General features: G+C 43.4%; 1 protein-coding gene across 1 annotated transcript; it reads right to left on the bottom strand.

Annotated features, from left to right (window-relative positions):
- Positions 1–443: 443 nt before the first annotated feature.
- On the bottom strand, positions 444–7,021 carry LOC137361142 (probable G-protein coupled receptor 139). The gene is made up of 2 exons (XM_068026084.1): positions 7,003–7,021; positions 444–1,354 (listed from the first exon to the last, which is right to left on the bottom strand). Exons 1-2 carry the CDS (start codon positions 7,019–7,021, stop codon positions 444–446), a joined length of 930 nt encoding a protein of 309 aa, XP_067882185.1.
- Positions 7,022–18,861: the final 11,840 nt, after the last annotated feature.

Raw genomic sequence — 18,861 nt, 5'->3', positions numbered from 1 at the left:
GAGGCAATATGAAAGGAGACAGCCACAATATAGTGTTTCCAAAAAAAAAACAATCTATTCACAAGAAGATTTCCAGAATCTGCAGCATTTTGCTTTTGCAGTGGTGCTCTGAATCTCTACTTGTTTCCATTCTCCCTCCGCCATTCCTTAAGTCCGCTCCTCCATAGCTCAAAACATCCCTTTGGCCCACTGCTCTTTGGCGTGTGTGACTCCTCCTGCCAGTGTTCATTCAGTCCTCCAACTGTCAGCCAAAATGCAGAGCACTGCCAGTTCTTTTGTGCTTTTCACTCCTCCTGGCCTTTTCCTTCTTCTAGTCTGGTGATCTCGTCATGTCCCTTACCCGCTGGATCTTCGTGACTCCTGATGTCATTCAGTTAATATAAGTATAGAGATTAATGTCACATTCATAAATGGAAACACTGGGGCCGGCCTCTGGATTGCTCTCAGTTGTTTTCCTTGTTCATTAATTGAATAATTGATACAACTGGATATTTCATTGCATTTTTGACCTGCTCTCTGAATTTCGACTGAATCGCCATATAAATAAACGTGTTTATGCAGCAACTTAAAGTCCGCAACATAAACCCAAATTCTCCGAATATGTATTCAGAATCGGTGTAATCGCTATGATCTGTTCCTGCAATGTTATAATATAAGAAATCCATAACATACACCAACCACAGAAGTATGAAGCTGCCAGATATGCTGAAGAGTAAAATCATAGACTTCCTTCTGCTCTCCATCTCTGGATCAGTGTGATTTTCTACCCTGCTCTGACACTTCAGTCCCTTCCAGACTCGACTGGCCACTAAAACGTGTCTGATTGTCAGAGCGTTGAGCAACAAGACTAAAGTGAATGGGAGCAATGGAGTTAAAACCACAGCAAACCAGTCAAATCCCACCCATCCGGGTGCAGTATAATAGCTTGGATTTCGATAACAGTCCCACGGCACGTTGTCAATTATCTCTCTCGATTCAAATATAAAGTAGAAGGGAACGTTTTTTAAACAGAGAACAATGCAGCTTGTCGCGAGAACCACAGCTGCAGTTGTCTTGGTGCAATATTTTGTTTTTAGCTTCTGGCAACAAATAGCCACAAATCGATCAAAGGAGAAAGTGACAGTGAACCAGACAGAGCAGTCTGTGGCTGCACGACTTAGGACAGCAATAACACTACACACAGGCGTGATGTCCAGGAAAGATCCCGGGAAATAATAATAACTGATCCGCCACAGGATGACTTCAGAGATAATGACCAGAAGATACGCCATTGCCATGGCCACCAGGTAGCGAGTGGTGCAGGTGGAGAGTCCGCACTTTCCCCGGGACAGCAAGCCAATCGCCAGTAAATTAACTAAATGAAGGAGAAGAAAAAAGAAAAAAACGGTAAAGTAACTGGTAAAACATTCTCTGTGTCTGATCCAGACAGTAAGGTCAGGATTTTAGCACCAATAATGGTAATTGACATACACTCAATTTTTTTTACCGTGACAAATACTCCCAGTAATACATGGTCACTGAGATCAGATGTTCCTCTCCGGTTAGTGACCAACACGCAGTGCAGTTCTGCAGTGAGAGATGGTGCGAAGATAAATGGCCACTGGAGTCAGGTGTTTCAATCTGGTTAGTCACCAACAGTCACTAAAATTCTACAGTGGCGGGCATGTTCATTAATACATGGTCAATGGGATCAGGTATTCTACTTAACTTAGTGACCCTCATCGCAGTAAAATTCACAGCAACAGCTACTTCCAGTAATACATGGTCACTGGGATCAGGCGTTTCACTCTGCTTAGTTACAGACACTAACTGAAATTCTACATTGACAGATACACCTAGTATTACAATGCCACTGGGTTCAGGTGTTCGACTCCGGTTAGTAACCCACACTCATTACAATTCTTCAGTGACAGATGGTCCCAGCAGTACAGGCCACTGTGCTAAGGTGTTTCACTCTGGTTCTTGACTCACACGCAGTACAGTTCTACAGTGACCAATACTCCTAGTAATATATGGTCACTGGGATTAGGTGTTTCTCACCGGTTAGTGACCCACACTTAGTACAATTCCACCGAGACAGCTACTCTCAATAATACATGGACATTGCGATAATGTGTTGCTCTCTGGTTAGTGACTCACACAGAATAACATTATCCAGTGACCATCACTTTCAATCGTACTTGGCCAGGGAGATCAGTTGTTCCTCTGCAGTTCGTGACCCACTCTCAGTGCAATTCTACAGTAACAGATACTCCGAGTAATGCTTGACCACTGGGTTCAAGTGTCCCACACCGGTTTCTGATGCACACACAAGGCAATTCCACATTCATAGATTCTCCCAGTGATTATCTGTTCTGCTTCGTTTCGTGCTGCACACACAGAACATACCGGCAGTGAAAAATAAAATAATTAAAATATTAAAATAATTCAATGTGATCAGCTGTTGCACTCCAGTTAGTGATCCACACTCAGTACAGTTCCACAGTGACAGCTACACCTATTAATACCTGATCACTGTGGTCAGTCGTCCATCCTAGTTCGTGACACAGCCATTCAGCAGAATTCTGCAGTGAAAGATACTTCCAGATATACAGAGCCTCTGGGATCACGTGTACAGCTTTTGTAAGAGACTCAAACTCCGTTCAATTCTGTACTAACGATATCCCCAGTGACACAAGATGACTGGGATCAGGTGATCCACTCCTGTCAGTGATGCAAACTAAGGACAATTCGATAGTAACTGATACTTCTGGTAATACCTGGTCACTATGGTCAGGTGTTCAACCCCGTTTGGTAACCCACACACACAAATATTCTGCAGTGACAGGTATTCCCAATGATACATGATCACGGGTGTCAAGCGTTTCACTCCAGTTGGTGACCCACACACAGTGCAATTATACATTGTCAGATACGCCCTGCAATATATACTCCCCTCAAGTAGGAATGGCTTTGTGAGGGGCAGGTCATGCCTCACAAGCCTTATTGAATTCGTTGAGGATGTGACAAAACACACTGCTGAAGGAAGAGCAGTGGAGGTGGTGGATATGGATTTTTAGCAAGGCGTTTGATAAGGTTCCCCATGGTCGGCTCATTCAGAAAGTTAGGAGGCATGGGATCCAGGGAAATTTGGCTGTCTGGATACAGAATTGGCTGGCCCATAGAAGACAGAGGGTGGTTGTAGATGGAAAGTATTCAGCCTGGAGCTCGGTGACCAGTGGTGTTCGGCAAGGATCTGTTCTGGGACCTCTGCTCTTTGTGATTTTAATAAATGACTTGGATGAGGAAAAGGAAGGCTGGGTTAGCAAGTTTGCCGATGACACAAAGGTTGCTGGAATTGTGGATAGTGGGCAGGGCTGTTGTAGGTTGCAACGGGACATTGACAGGATGCAGAGCTGGGCTGAGAAGTGGCAGATGGAGTTCAACCTGGAAAAGTGTGAAGTGATTCATTTTGGAACGTCGAATTTGAATGCAGATTACAGGCTTAAAGACAGGATTCTTGGCAGTGTGGAGGAACAGAGGGATCTTGGGGTCCACGTCCATAGATCGCTCAAAGTTGCCACCCAAGTTGATAGGTTTGTTAAGAAGGCGTATGGTGTGTTGGCTTTCATTAACAGGGGGATTGAGTTTAAGTGCCGCGAGGTTATGCTGCAGCTGTATAAAGCCCTGGTTTGACCACACTTGGAATATTGTGTTCCATTCTGGTCGCCTCATTATAGGAAGGATGTGGAAGCTTTAGAAAGGGTGCAGAGGAGATTTACCAGTATGCTGCCTGGACTGGAGGACATACGAAGGATGCTTGAGGGAGCTAGGGCTTTTCTCATTGGAGCGAAGAAGGATGAGAGGTGACTTGATAGAGGGGTACAAGATGATGAGAGGCATAGATAGAGTGGATAGCCAGAGACTTTTTCCCAGGGCGGAAAGGGCTATCACCAGGGGGCATAATTTTAAGGTGATTGGAGGTAGGTTTCGGGGAGATGTCAGAGGTAGGTTATTTGCACAGAGAGTGCTGGGTACGTGGAATGCACTGCCAGCGGTGGTAGTAGAAGCAGATACATTAGGGACATTTAAGCGACTCTTGGATAGGTGCATGGATGATAGTAGAATGAAGGGTATGCAGGTAGTTTGATCTTAGAGTAGGTTAAAGTGTCGGCACAACATCGTGGGCCAAATGCCTGCACTGTGCTTTACTGTTCCATGTTCTATATTGTCAATGTGATCAGCTGTTCTTCTCCGTTTAGTGACAAAAACTCAGTACAGTTCTTCAGTAAAACATATCCACAGTAATAAATGCGCACAGGGATTCGCTGTTCCACATTGGTCAGTGTCGAACATTGAGTAAAATTCTACTGTGGCAGCTACTCTCAGTAATACATGGTCCCTCGTTTAGGTGTTTAACTCCATGGTTCATGTGTATAAATCTGGGATGAGATCAAACTCAGTGCACAGACAGATACTTCCAGTAATACCTGGTCACTGTGGTCAGGTCTTCCATTCTGGATAGAGACACCCACACTGAGAGCAAGTTTGTCGTGAAAGATACTGCCAGGAAAACATAACCATTGGGATCATGTGTTCCTCCCTGACTAATGACCCAAGCTCAGTACAATTCTACAGTGACGGATACTCCTTATGACAGATGCTCGTTGGGATTAGTTGTTCCACTCTGGTTTGTGAGCCACACATGGTACAAATCTGCATTGACATATGATCCCACTAATGCATTATCTGCAGTGTCAGGTGTTTCCTTCTGGTTAGTGACCCACAGTCAGTGCAAGTATACAGTGACAGACACTCCCAATAATTCATGACCACTGTAATCTTGTGTTCTCACCGGTTGGTGACCACACAAAGTACAAATCTACATGAATAGATGTTCGCAGTGATATATTGCCAGTTGTGTCATGTGTTCCAATGTGGTTCGTGAGCCAAATTCAGTGCAATGCCATAGTGAGAGAAATTCTCAGAAGCACATGTCCACTGCGATCAGGTATTCCAGTCCTGTTGCTGACCCACACACACTGCAATTCTGTATTGACATATATTCCCATTAATACATGGTCGCTGTGGTCAGGTGCTGCACATTGTTTAGTGACCCACATTTATTATGATTTTACACTGACTGATACTGCAAATACTATCTTTACTGAGAAATTTGCCTTCCGTTTGTTTAATTTAACAGAACAAGATATTCACCTGAAGGCAATAGCTTGATAATTTGGAATGCCTGTGTGTTACCAAGATTTTGAACAAATCTACAGAGATAATTCAAGATATTTGAGTTAATAAAGTCATATGTTACTTATCGGGTTTTCTGCATAACAGCGATTATTAAATCACCACGTAACGCTATCAGTCAACCCATAATACCAGACAGCAGTTCACACACAGACTTACACAACTTCAATGTTGATCGTCTCTTACCTGGAACACCAATGCCAGCAAGGATCAGGTAATATAATTTCCTGTTTAGTAAAATGTTTCCCTCATTTTCTGTGTGAAATGTTGTGTCCCTTTATGCTGCAGGAAACCGCTCTGTCTTAAACTCTTAGTCTAAACATTTCCAGAGCCAACAATTTATACCCTGTGGGATCTCCTTGGGGATATTGAAGTTGCAACATCGTTCAAATTGTTTTTCTTTATTTTTTAATCGAACTAACAGATTACAAAATCAAGTAAAGTCTCTGTTGTGATAGAATATAATTATGAAGAAGTGAACAGTGTGTGGCTCACAAAGCCCCAGTGTCAGTCACTGAAGAGTTGTACTGAGTGTGGGACAGTAACCATAGTGGAGCACTTGATATATATCTGATTGGGAAAGCTGTAAAGAGTGGACAATTCTTGTCACATTAATTACCTAATAACATTTTGAACACGTATTCTCCCAGCAATGAGGTTGTTCTTTCAAACACCATCAATTCCATCACTAGATCTCATGTTTTATTTTTGTATTCATTTGTGGGATGCAGGCGTCACTGACTCGGCTAATATGTATAGTTCATCCCTAATTTACCATGAACTGAGTGGCTTGCTAGGCAATTTAAGAGACAACCACATCGTTTTGGGTCTGGACTCACATGTAGGCCAGACCAGGTCAGGATATCAGTGAGCCATATATTTTTTACAACAACCGACAATGGACAGCAGACGATGGTACCATGGACACCATTACAAAAGCTTTCAATTCCAGATTTATTAATTTAATTCAAATGTCACCATCTGCCGTGGTGGGATTCGAACACAAGGTCCCCAGAGCATTAGCGTGGGCTCTGGATTACTATTCCAGTGATATTGCCACTATTCCACTGTCTCCCCTCGGCTGCGACCACTGAATACTTATATTCCAGAAGTTAGAATGCCTCTCTTACGGCTGCTCCACTGCACTCTGAGATGTGGTGTTCCGTTTAACTCTGGACATTCAGTTGCATTATTAAAGTGGGTTATTTATGACTATGCATTACGGAATTCAACGAATATAGTATGATACCCTAATCCACACAACAAACGGACACATCTCAATCTAATACAGCACCTCAATCTAATGCAACGTTTTGCACCAATGGAACAACTCAGGTAATACAGAAGATTCAATAGATACAACCTGTTACAGGGCTGTTACAGCCCCTTCAACCAAAACAAACTTTCAAACTCGTGCAGTCCCTGCGATTGAAGCGGCATCTCAAACAAATACAACTCCGAATAATAGGTCAACTGAAGCTAATTATGTCCTGATCCTAATACCACACTTGACGCAAATGCGGCCCCTCACATTCAAATCCAACCCCTCAAGCGAATGGGGCACTTCCTATTAATACAGTATCTCAAGCAACTACCTCAAATTAGCACAACACCTCAAAGTAAGACAGCTCCTCAAACTAGTACAACACACCAAATTAATACAGCATGGAAATATAGGATCATTCAAGTTTACAGTACAGGAGGAGGCCATTCTGCCCATCATGTCTGTGCCAGCCACAAGCGGGCTATTTCATCTAATCCCACCTTCCAGCTCGTGGTCCATAGTCCTGTAAGTTACGTCACATTAAGTGCATATCCAAGTGTCTTATTTTTAAAATGGAATGAGGGTTTCTGCCTCGACCACCCTTTCAGGCAATGAGTTCCAGGTACTCATCAACCTCTGGGTGAAAATATTTCTCCTTAACCTCCCTCCAATCCTTCCACCAATTGCTTTAAGTCTATCTCCCCTGATTACTGACTTCTCTGTTGAGGGAAACATGTCCTTCCTATTCACTCTGTGTAGGGCCTTCATAATTATGCACAATTTAATTAAATCTCCCCCTCATCGTCTCTATTCAAAACACAACATCCTCAGTCTAGCCAATCTTCCATCATCGTTGAAATTCTCCAGTTACAGCAACATCCTCTGTAAATCACCTCTGTGCCATCTCTAATTTGATCTCATGCTTAGTGTATTGTGGTGACCAGTACTGTACATTTTCCTAGCTGTGGTCTAGAGTATGTGGCACAGAGTAGTCATAGATGTAGTGCATTGTAAACAGATTGTATAGGATGGGATGAAATCAGAAAGTGCTGGAAATATTCATCAGGTCGGGCGGCATATGTAGAGAGAGAGCAGAGTTTACGTTTCAAGTAAGTGATCTTTCATCAGAAGAGGCAAAGGTTAGAAAAATATTAGCCTTTCAGCAAGTGAAGTGTGTAGGGGGCGTGGGGGAGTGGTTGGTCAAGAGAACAAAAGATAAGATGTGTAATAGGGTAGAGGGCCGGAGAGATTAAATAACAAAGCTGTCATCGGGCAAAGGCCATGGTGAAAGAGAAAGCATTAACCCAGAGAAATGAGCAGTTCTGTCCAGAAACACTGCATGGTAAACGGGCACATGGTTAAAAAATAAAATAAAATAACTTAAATAAATAAATGTTAAACAAAAATTAAAAAAGGTCAGTTGTTCTGTGAAATTGTTGCAATCAATGTTGAGTCTGCAAGGCTGTAGCGTGCCTAATTGAAAAGTGAGGTGCTGCCTCTCGAGCTTGTGTTGATGTTCGCTGGAATACTGCAGCAGACCATGGACAGAAATATGGGCAGGAGATCATAATGGTGTGTTGATATGGCAAACAACTGGAATCTCGGCGTCACACTTTTGGAATGAGTGGAGGTTTTCGACAAAGCCATAACCCAATCTACGTTTGGTCTCCCCAATGTAGAGGAGACCGTATTACGAGCACAGAACACAGTGCACTATATTGAAGGAAGCAAAAGTAAATCGCTGCTTCACCTGAAAGGAGAATTTGAGGCCTTGGATGGTGCACAGACAGGAGGTAAAGTCGTTTGTATTATAACTTCTGCAATTGCATGGGAAGGTGCCGTGGAAAGGGGACAATGTATCGAAGGAATGGAGGAGTGGATCAGGGGATCACGGAGGGATCAATCCTTTCGGAATGCTGACAGGGGAGGGAGCATGTGTTTGGTTGTGGCATCACGCTGGACGTGGCAGAAATGGCGGAGGATGACCCTTTGGAAGCGAGGGCTTGGTGGGCTGGAAAGTGAGGAAAAGAGAAACCTGTCCTGGTTCTGGGAGGGAGGGTAAAGGGTAAGGGCAGAAACATGGGAAATAGTTGAGGGCATCATCAACCGCATTGAAGGGGAATCCTCGGTTGATGAAAGAGGAAGGAGCGCTGTTGTGGAAGGTTGCACCATCATACCAGATGTGTCAGAGACGGAGAAACAGGGAGAGTGGAATGGAATCGTTACAGGATGTCGGGTGTGAGGAAGCGTGGTCAACGGTGAGAGACGGATGGACATTAAAAGCAAAGTTGGTGAGATGTTCCTGTACGTGTCAGAACAGGAAGTGTAATGGATACAATCATCAATACAGTGCAAAATAAAATGTGAGGGAGGGATCCTGAGTAGGACTGAAACAAGGAATGTTCGACGTACCCCACAAATAGAGAGGCAAAACTAGGACCCATGCAGGTAACCTTAGCAACACCTTTTACTTGAAGAAAGTGAGTGGACTTCAAGGAGAAGTTGTTCAATGTGAGAACAAGTTCAGCCAGGCGGAGTACGGTGAAGGTAGATAGGGACTGGTTGCGTCTTTGTTCAAGGAAGAAGCAGAGAGCTCTCAAACCGTTCTGTTGGGGATGGATGTGTAGAGAGATTGGACGTCCATAGTGAAGAAGAGGTGGTTAGGGCCAGGAAACAGGAAATTGTCAAAATGATGTCGGGCGTCAGAAGAGTCACTGATGTAGGTGGGAAGAGACTGCGCCAGGGGAGAAAAGATAGAGTCAAGATAGAAAGAAAAAAGTTCAGTGGGGCAGGAACAAGCTGAAACGATGGGTCTGCCAGGACAGTCCTGTTTGTGGATTTTTGGAGGTGGTAAAAGTGGGCTGCCTGGGGCGGCGGGACTATAAGGTTGCAAGAGGTAGATGGAAGATTTCCAGAGGACATGAGGTGGGTCACAATCCTATGGACAGCAGCTCAATTTTCGGTGGTGAGGTCATGGTCCAGGGGAAGGTAGGAAGCAGTGTCTGAGAGTTGATGCTCAGCCTCTGCAAGGTCAAGGTTGGTGCACCAGACAACAACAGCACCACACTTGGCAGAAGGTTTGATCACAGTGTCGGCGTTAGATCTGAGAGAACGGAGTGAGCAAATTTAGAGGCAGACAGATTAAAGAGAGTGACTGCAGTGGTGAAGTTAATATGACCGATATCACGCCTACAGACCTCAATGAAAACATCAAGAGCAGGTAATAGGCCAGAGGGAGGCGTTCAGGTGGAGGGAGAATACTGGAGGCAGGTAACGGGGCCCGCTGGTCGGTGGAGGACTCCTGACCAAAGAAGTGAGCCCAGAGGCGAAGGCAATTAAGGATGAGCTCAACGTCATGCCGACCGTTAAATTCATTCAGGTGGGGGCCTTAGGGCATAAAACTGAGTCCTTTGTTAAAGACAGTTTGTTACTTGCTGGAGATTGGAAGGTCAGAGGGTAAAGTGAATACATGGAAACGGGTGAGATTAGAAGAAAAGATGGGGCAGAGGGAAATGAAGGGGAAGAAAAATTTGGAGGGGCGTTGGTTCCCATGAAATGCTGAAGCTCGCATTACTTAACACCTGAAAAGAAGGGAAAAAATCTTGGATTTTCATGCATTAACGTGCCAGTGGCAGGATGCCAAGAAACAGTTTGAGAGACATCCCAACGTGTTACAGACATAGGAGCTAACGTACACTGCTGACCTGGGGTGTTTCTGCGTAGGAGGGGCTCAGTCCCAATCCCAAACCACCCTCTCTCCCTCTCTTCAGGGGAATAGACATCTCTTTCAATCTGGTGTGTGTGGGTTGTGCGCTCTAAATATCTCTATGTCTCAATCTTGATCACGTTCAATCATTTCCTTTCTCAGTGGGATTTGTTTGCAATGGGATGTTTCTGGGAAAATGTCAGTGGAAATGAGAAAGGAAGCTCTGGGATGTTGCGCTACCTTTTCTTATGAATCTCTTGCTTTGATTTTATCCAATTTATGTTTCCTCCTCCTCATGGGGACATTTATTTTACTTTGTAAACTGTAATGACAAGATGCAAAGGGCATGAGAGAGTTTTAGGATGAGGAATATTATTGGGCACGTTATTCCTCTTACTCGGACAGAGGCATGCACCCTGAAACAGCATCCAATGGCTCTCTGTACTTTTCTGTCTGTTTTTTAACACTGGGGTGAATTTTCTCTCAAGGAGCCTGGGGCTCGATGCCTCGGTTACACGTGTTTCTGTTGGATTTCTGCCCTTGAGTTTTAAAGTGGTTTAAAGCTTTGATTACTTTCGACGTGGCCTTTCAATGTGACACAGTCATGTTAATCCACGATGCAGAATAGGGAATAACCATTCTTACAAAGTGGATATTGAAGTCATTCGTGAGAAACCATGAGAAGCTACATTGAAAGGGAGTTCAGCCACCCCCTGATTCGGCGATAGACTAGATGAGACTCAAATTCCGCTGTTCACTGTTTTATTGCCAGCATATGCAGGGGAGATCGCATCCATGCAAGATGGCATACAAACTTACCGAGTGGTTTTGAAACATCGTTCTTAAACCGTTTTACAGATAATAGTTCATTTGCATTTGCCAATCATTCGGTTACGCATTCTGACTCTTTTATCTCTACCCAATTGTGTTTATTAATACATACCTAGGTTACCCTATTACATTCTAAGCAGGTATACATTATGCTATCCAATCATAAGCAAGGCACCTAAACATGAAACTTTGACTCTTGACTGTTTTTTGTCACTCATGATAGCTTGTGGGCCATCAGGCCTTCTCCTTTGTTCGCTGTCCTTGTCTTTTCCTCCCCCTTTCGCCCTCCTCCCACCTTAAGGGCCTTGGCTCCGCCCAATTTGGCCAAACGCCAGCGTTGAGAATTTCTCCGCTTGTCCTTCGGATGGCCAGTCGTCCAGACTCCTGGAGGAATCCGAAACTACTAAACTGTGTAGTTTAGCCTTTCCTCTAATCCCTGTATTCCTTCTTTGTGTGCACATGTTGGGTACCGGAACATATCCTCGGAATGCCATTTTATATTCTTTTAGGGCTTTCGCTGGTAGTGGCACAGACAAATGGTCCATACCAATACCGTCAATCTGAAAATTGTCTTTACCACGCGAAGGATTTCCCACTAATTTGTCATCACACTGTTGTAGAGTAGGCTGAGGCCAACCTAGCCAATTGTGTTGCTGATCTAGTGGCCAGGTCTACTTGGATGCGCTCCCGTATGTTTTGTTCTCTCAATGCCCGGGTATACTGATGTGCTATCTTTGTGGCCTGCTGCATGGCCAATCGCGCTACCCTGCCTGGGGTTTCATTCGTAAATGATGTATCATCCAACCAGAGGCTAAATACGTATCCTGTTGTTTGCCTGGGCAGGTGAGAGTCCCCTAATATAAGGGAGTTAGTCACTTGCATGCAAAAACTGGTGTTAGCTAAGAATTTAAATCCTCCCAATACCATTTTATCCTCGATTGTCATAAGACACCGTTGCATGAGGACATCTGAACTGTGTTCAATGCATCCTGGATAGGGAGCATGTCGAGCGTGATTTTGCTGCAGTTGGTCATGAACTCTAGGGTACGACAAGTACATCTTTGGGACTCATCCAAATCGTGGAGTTAACATAAGAGAGGTACCCATGGGATCCTGCACGCTATACCGAACCATCCCTTTCTACTCTCAATGACTCAAAGCGATAGCTGATGTTAAAGGAGGCTCCCGGATGATACTCTTGGGGTATTATCACTAGGAATTTAATTGCCCCGTACGCTCCTCCACTCTGGGGTCGAGTGTAGGTTTCTGAGATTCAGTTGATCGATCGATTCAAACAAGTGTCCGGGGACGTTTCCAAACCTGATGTCTGCTATATCCGAGTTTATTCCCTCGATCAAATCTAGGGCTAACATGTCACGCACCCTTCCCCTGCTTTGTGAGTCGACATTATCTACTAGCCCTTGCTTGGTAATATTTATGGCTCTCACTAGTCTTTTGCCTTGTATCCCAGTATCAGTCAGAGCATATTCTGTCCCGGACGCATTGTACCACAGTATTTTGGATGTGTCAGCAGCTACTCGTAATTGTTTACTTCATGGATCTGAGCAGAGTTTATTACTGAATATGTGCTTCCAAACAGTCCCCCTATGTCTGACACCAAACTCCTTGTCCATTTTTCCCGTCTCCTAATTCCTGGGGAAATTCGAGACTTGTAATCCCCAATGAGCTGTCCTAATTGGTATTTAGCTCATCTGATTGAACTCTGGTGATCCCCACACGGTCCTTCTGATATCGTCACCAGTTTCGTGATATTGTAAATCACTTCCAGAGAAGCCATGGTAACGTCATGCAACAGGGGTTTGGACTTCCCTACCCTAACTATCCCGTCTGGAAGGGGTGGGGGAGAGGGTTGTCGTTCTTGGACAGCGAGTTTGCCTTTGATACTCACAAGTACTCAAATTATAATATTGTGTAACATAACATTCATGCCTATTTATCACATATTTACACACTTCCTGACAATACTGGCCATCAAGATCCGGTTCCCAAACGAAGTGGGGGCAGATCATTCCTTCCGGCTGTGATGTTTACTTCATGAACGATGGTGCTGTTTGCGTTATTTGTTCGACACCCATAATACCATTTACCCAACCCCATCACATTATTTTGGAAACATTTACGGTTTGGTTCCCAGACTCTTCTCTGGTGTGTCTGGGTGGTGACTTGATCCGTAATCCAGGTATTCGGCTGCTTTACCCATTACCTCCTCTGGGGAGCGGAGCGTATTGTCTTGGGTGCAGGCAGGTGTTGCCGTGCACATGTACAGTCGATGCCTCCCACGTCACTACCGATCCGCTCAGGATAAGGAGATACCTGCAACGATATTAACATCAGCTCCCATCGCCCGGGTCGCCATCAGATTTCTAGGTTTCTATATACAGTTTCAACCGTGCATAATGTTTCCATTTACTTCCCGTTTTCAATTCTATGAGCACACACATATCACCTGTCATAATGACCTCATGTGGTCCATGCCATGGGGGTTGAAGTCCGCCACGTTCTGGACTCAATCTGACCATTACCTTATCACGACCTGTGGAACCTTCTGTTTTTTCCAGCTGATGATGCAATTCTATGTCCTTAGCTGCCTGTCGTTCCTTAACCTCTTGTCAGAGCTTGTGCAGCAATTTACTTATTTCTCTGACCTACTCTCAGATTCTGCCTTTAAGCAGGCCTGTGTCCATTCGACCATTATTCCTTCTGGTAACTGTGTTTCCCGTCCTGTCATCAGCCCAAATGGAGTAAATCCTGTCCTCTTATTTGGGGTGGCCCGTAGGCACATCAGAATGCTGGGTAAAACTGTTGTCCAGCTGTTCCCTGTTTCTGGTATTGCTTTAGCTATCGAGGTTTTAAAAGTCCTCTTCATTCTTTCTACCATAACTTTGAGGATGATACGGGATGTGTAACTTTTATTTCATCCTCAGAATTCCTGTATTAAATCTTGCATCAGCCCGATATAAATGCCAATTCCCATTAATTATAATTCTATTTCATTCATGAGCCCTAGATAAACTGTACAGTCATAATACTTCAAAATAGAAATCAAACATTCCCATTTGATTCCAGGCATTGCCATATTTTCCCCCCTCTATCCTAGATGACATTTTTATTTCTTCAAAGTAACTTGCTAAATTACACTGGATTTCGACATCTCAGATTGTTGCTGGAGTGACAGACTTTATTAATGTTCCATTTCATATCACCCCAAATAAACTTTGTTTTTTATACATTTTTATACAACCAAAATGATTCCAAATTCTAATTCACAGCTATAAATACTTAAAAGGTTTTTTCTCAACTTAACAGGTTAGTTAACCTTAATAGTATGAACTTTGTTGAGATTATTAACTTATAATACTTACTAACTACACACACAACAGAATAACATGTGCTCTTTTTTTTAAGATAGGTAGACGTTATTTTTCCTGTTCTTTCTTCAGACGCCTTTTCAAATGACAGTAATAAAACCAGAAAGTAAAAAAAATGTTATTTAACATTCTTACAACAAAAGATTTAACACCACCTTCTTACACAACTTTACTCTTTCCCATATCTCCTTTTCTTATCCTTCTCTCCCAAAAAACAATATTTAATTCCTGACATTGGCTACTTTAAAACGGTCAGTAAAACATGTCTTCAAATTTAAACGGCAAAATAAAGCAATAGCAGATTTTAAACGTTGGTCCAACTAAAGCAGTGTTTTAAACTTCAAATTGGATTTTTGCCAGACATCTTCAGACTTTCAAGCTGAAGCTTATCTCATAGAAAATTGTTCATTGCCGTTTTACAGTTTCCAAAACAACTTTTAAAATAAAAACAAAACTTTAAAACTTTAAACAAATCTATTTTATATTGCATTCCTGGGAGCACAATCTTAAATTGAAATGAACATTTGCACCAATAATTTTCACACACATTCAATTCCAAACAACTTAGAAAATTGATTCCTGTAATGGGTTAAAAATTAAATGTACCACAATCCGTGTCAAACTCCCTGTTCCGATGCAAGGAATACATACAGGTTCAAGTATTTCACAGCCAAAATGTGACTCAAGGTTCTCACAAACTATACATTGTAAAAATGGAACAATGGGTACAATGCAGAATGGGTGGCACAGTGATGCAGTAATTAGCGCTGCAGACTCACAACTCCAGCAACCCAGGTTCGGTTCTGGGTATTCCCTCTGTGGAGTTTGCAAGTTCTCCCTGTGACCGCGTTGGTTTCTGCAGGGTGCTTCGGTTTCATCCCACATCCAAAGAATTGCAGGTTGATAGGTAAATTGGCCATTGTAAAGTGCCCCAAGTGTACGTAGGTGGTAGGCAAATGGTGGGGATGGGGTAGGGAATATCAGGTCTAAATTTCTGACATACCCTGTGGACCTCCGATCTCGTCTGACAACTACAACAGGAGAGTATTCTTTCAAATGAAATAATACTCACAATTGCTTACGCCTTCACAGAAGACCGGTTGTACCCTGCCGGCTACTCCATGGAAAGTGAGTTCAGTCAACCTCTTATTCCACGGTAGGCCAGAAGAGACTCAAGCTCCTTTGTTCACTCACTTATTGTAAGCATATACAGGGAACACGAAAGTCCGAGTGGATCAAGCTGTGTCCTCAGTACCTTGCTCTATGGTAGCGAGGCCTGGACAACGTATGTCAGCCAAGAGCGACGTCTCAATGCATCCCATCTTCGCTGCCTCCGGAGAATACTTGGCATCAGGTGGCAGGACCGTAACTCCAAGACAGAAGTCCTCGAGGCGGCCAACATCCCTCGCTTGTACACACTACTGAGTCAGCGGCGCTTGAGATGTCTTGGCCATGTGAGCCACATGGAAGATGGCAGGATCCCCAAAGACCCATTGTACAGCGAGCTTGCCACTGGTGTCAGACCCACCGGCCGTCCATGTCTCCGCTTTAAAGACGTCTGCAAACGCGACATGAAGTCCTGTGACATTGATCACAAGTCGTGGGAGTCAGTTGCCAGCGTTTGCCAGAGCTGGCGGGAAGCCATAAAGGCGGGGCTAAAGTGTGGCCATTCGAAGGGACTTAGCAGATGGCAGGAAAAAAGACAGAGGCACAAGGGGAGAGCCAACTGTGTAACAGCCCCGACAAACATTTTTTTCTGCAGCACCTGTGGAAGAGCCTGTCACTCTAGAATTGGCCTTTATAGCCACTCCAGGCGCTGCTCCACACACCACTGACCACCTCCAGGCGTTTACCCATTCTATCTCAAGATAAGGAGGCCAAAGAAGATACAGGGGAGACGAGACCCATACAAGATGGCGTATAAATTCCCTGAAGAGTTTCAAAACATCAGTCTTATACCATTTTACAGATAACAGTTCCTTTCCATTTACCAATCTTTCTGTTACACATTCTTATTCTCTTACCTCTATAAAATTGTGTCTACTTGTATACAGCTGGGTTACATTATTACATTCTAAGCAGGTATACATTATACTATCCAATCATTAACAAGGCAAATAGATGTGAAACTTTAACCCTTGCCTGGTTTTTGTCACTCATGACAACTTGTGGTTCATCAGACCTTCTCCATTGTTCATTGTCCTTGTCTTGTTCTCCCCCTTCAGCATTGAATAAGGGTGCAAGTGTAATCATGGGTACATTTAATCTGCATATAAATTTGTCAAACCAAATTAGCAATAATACTGTGCAGGAGGATTTCCTGGAGTGTGTACATGACGGTTTTTTACGCCTATACGTTGAGGAACCAACGAGAGAACAGGTTATCGCGGAATGGGTATTGTTAAATGAGAAAGGATTAATTAACAATACTGTTCTGCGGGGTCCCTTGGGGAGGAGCGATCATAACATGACAAAATTCTTCATAAAGATGGAGAGTGAAATAGTTGAATACGAAACTGGGATTCTGAATCCAAATGAAGGTAACTACGAAGGTATGAGGCGCAGTTGACCATGGTACATTGGGGAACTTTCTAAAAGGGTTGTCGGTGGATAGGCAATGGATAATATTTAAAGAACATGTGCATTAATTACAACAACCATTCAATCATGTCTGGCACAAAAATAAAACCAGAGTGGTTGTTCAACCGTGGCTAAAAAAATAAATTAGGGATAACATTAGACCCAAAGAGGAGGCATATAAAATTGCCAGAAAAAGAAAATGTCTGAGGATTGGGAGCAGTTTAGAATTCAGCAAAGGAGTGCAAGCGGTTGATTAAGCGTGGCAAATAGAGTATGAGAGTAGACTTGCGGGAACCAGGAAAAAACTGATTGGAAAATCTTCTATAAATATGTGAAGTGAAAAAGATTAGTGAAAGCAAATGTAATTCACCTCCTGCCAGAAATGGGGGAAATTATATTGGGGAACAAAGCAGTGGCAGAACAATTGAACACATACTTTGATTTGGTCTTCACAAGGGCGGACACACAAAACCTCCCGGAAATGTTAGGAAAGCAAGGGTCTGATGAGAGGGAGGAACTGAAGGAAATCAGCATTAAGAAAAAAATAATCGAGTCCAGGACATTGATGGGTTTAAAAGCTGAAAAATTCCCAGGGCCTGATAATCCACATCCCAGATTACTAAAATAAGTGGCCTTGGAAATAATGGATGCATTGGTGGTCATCTTCCAAAATTCTATAGACTCTGGAGCAATTCCTGCAGATTGGACGGTGAAAAACATAACCTCACTCTTTAAAAAAGGAGGGAAATAAAATATAGGGAATTACAGACCAGTTAGCTTTACATCAATAGTAGATAAAATGCTGGAGTCTATTATAAAGCATTTGATCGTGGAACACCTGGAACGCTTAAACGGGATTGGACAATATCAGCACGGGTTTACGAAATAGATATCATGCTTAACAAATCCACTGGAGTTTTATGAGGATGTTACAGTAGAATAGATAAGGGGGGACCAGTGGATGTGATATATTTGGATTTTCAGAAGGCTTTTGATAAGGCCCCACAAAAGAGGTTAGTCGGCAAAAATTAAAGCACATGGGATTGGGGTAATATATTGGCATGGATTGTGAGTTGGTTTACAGACAAGAAACAGAGAGTAGGAATAAACGCTTTTTTTCCAGTGTCAGCAGTGACCAATGAGGTACCGCAGGGATCAGAGCTTGGGCCCCAGCCATTCACAATATATATTAAAGACTTGAGTCAGGGAACTAAATGTAACATTTCCAAGTTTTCAGATGACACAAAGCTGGGGGTGGGGCTGGGGGGGGGGCGTGGCGGTGGATCTGAGCTGTGAGGAGGATGCAAGGAGGCTCCAATATGACTTGGACAAGTTGGGTGAGCGTGAAAATGTATGGCAGTTGCCGTTTAACATGGATAAATGTAAGGTTATCCACTTTGGTTGTAAAAACAGAAAGGCAGGTTATTATCTGAAAGGTGATAGATTGAGACAGCTGGCGGTGCAACGAGACCTCGTATCCTTGTACACCAGTACTGAAAGCAAGTATTCAGGTGCAGCAAGCAATTAGGAAGCTGAATGGTATATTGGTCTTCATTGGAAGAGTATTTGAGTACAGGAGCAAGGATGTCTTACTCCAGTTATACAAGGCCTTGTTGAGACCACATCTGGAGTATTGCGTGCAGTTCTGCTCCCCTTATCTGAGGAAGGATGTTTTTGCCATGGAGGGAGTGAAAGGAAGATTTACTAGGCTGATTCCTGGAATGGCAGGATCAACTTAAGAAGAGAGATTTGATCGACAAGTCTATATTCACAAGAGTTTAGAAGAACGAGAGGGAATCTCATAGAAACCTGTAAAATTCTAACAGAACTAGACAGGCCAGATGCAGGGAGGA

The sequence above is a fragment of the Heterodontus francisci genome, unplaced genomic scaffold (genome assembly GCF_036365525.1).
Source record: "Heterodontus francisci isolate sHetFra1 unplaced genomic scaffold, sHetFra1.hap1 HAP1_SCAFFOLD_72, whole genome shotgun sequence".
NCBI lineage: Eukaryota > Metazoa > Chordata > Chondrichthyes > Heterodontiformes > Heterodontidae > Heterodontus > Heterodontus francisci.
Note: the sequence above shows the minus strand (reverse complement) of the source record. Positions and strands in the feature narration are given on the sequence as shown.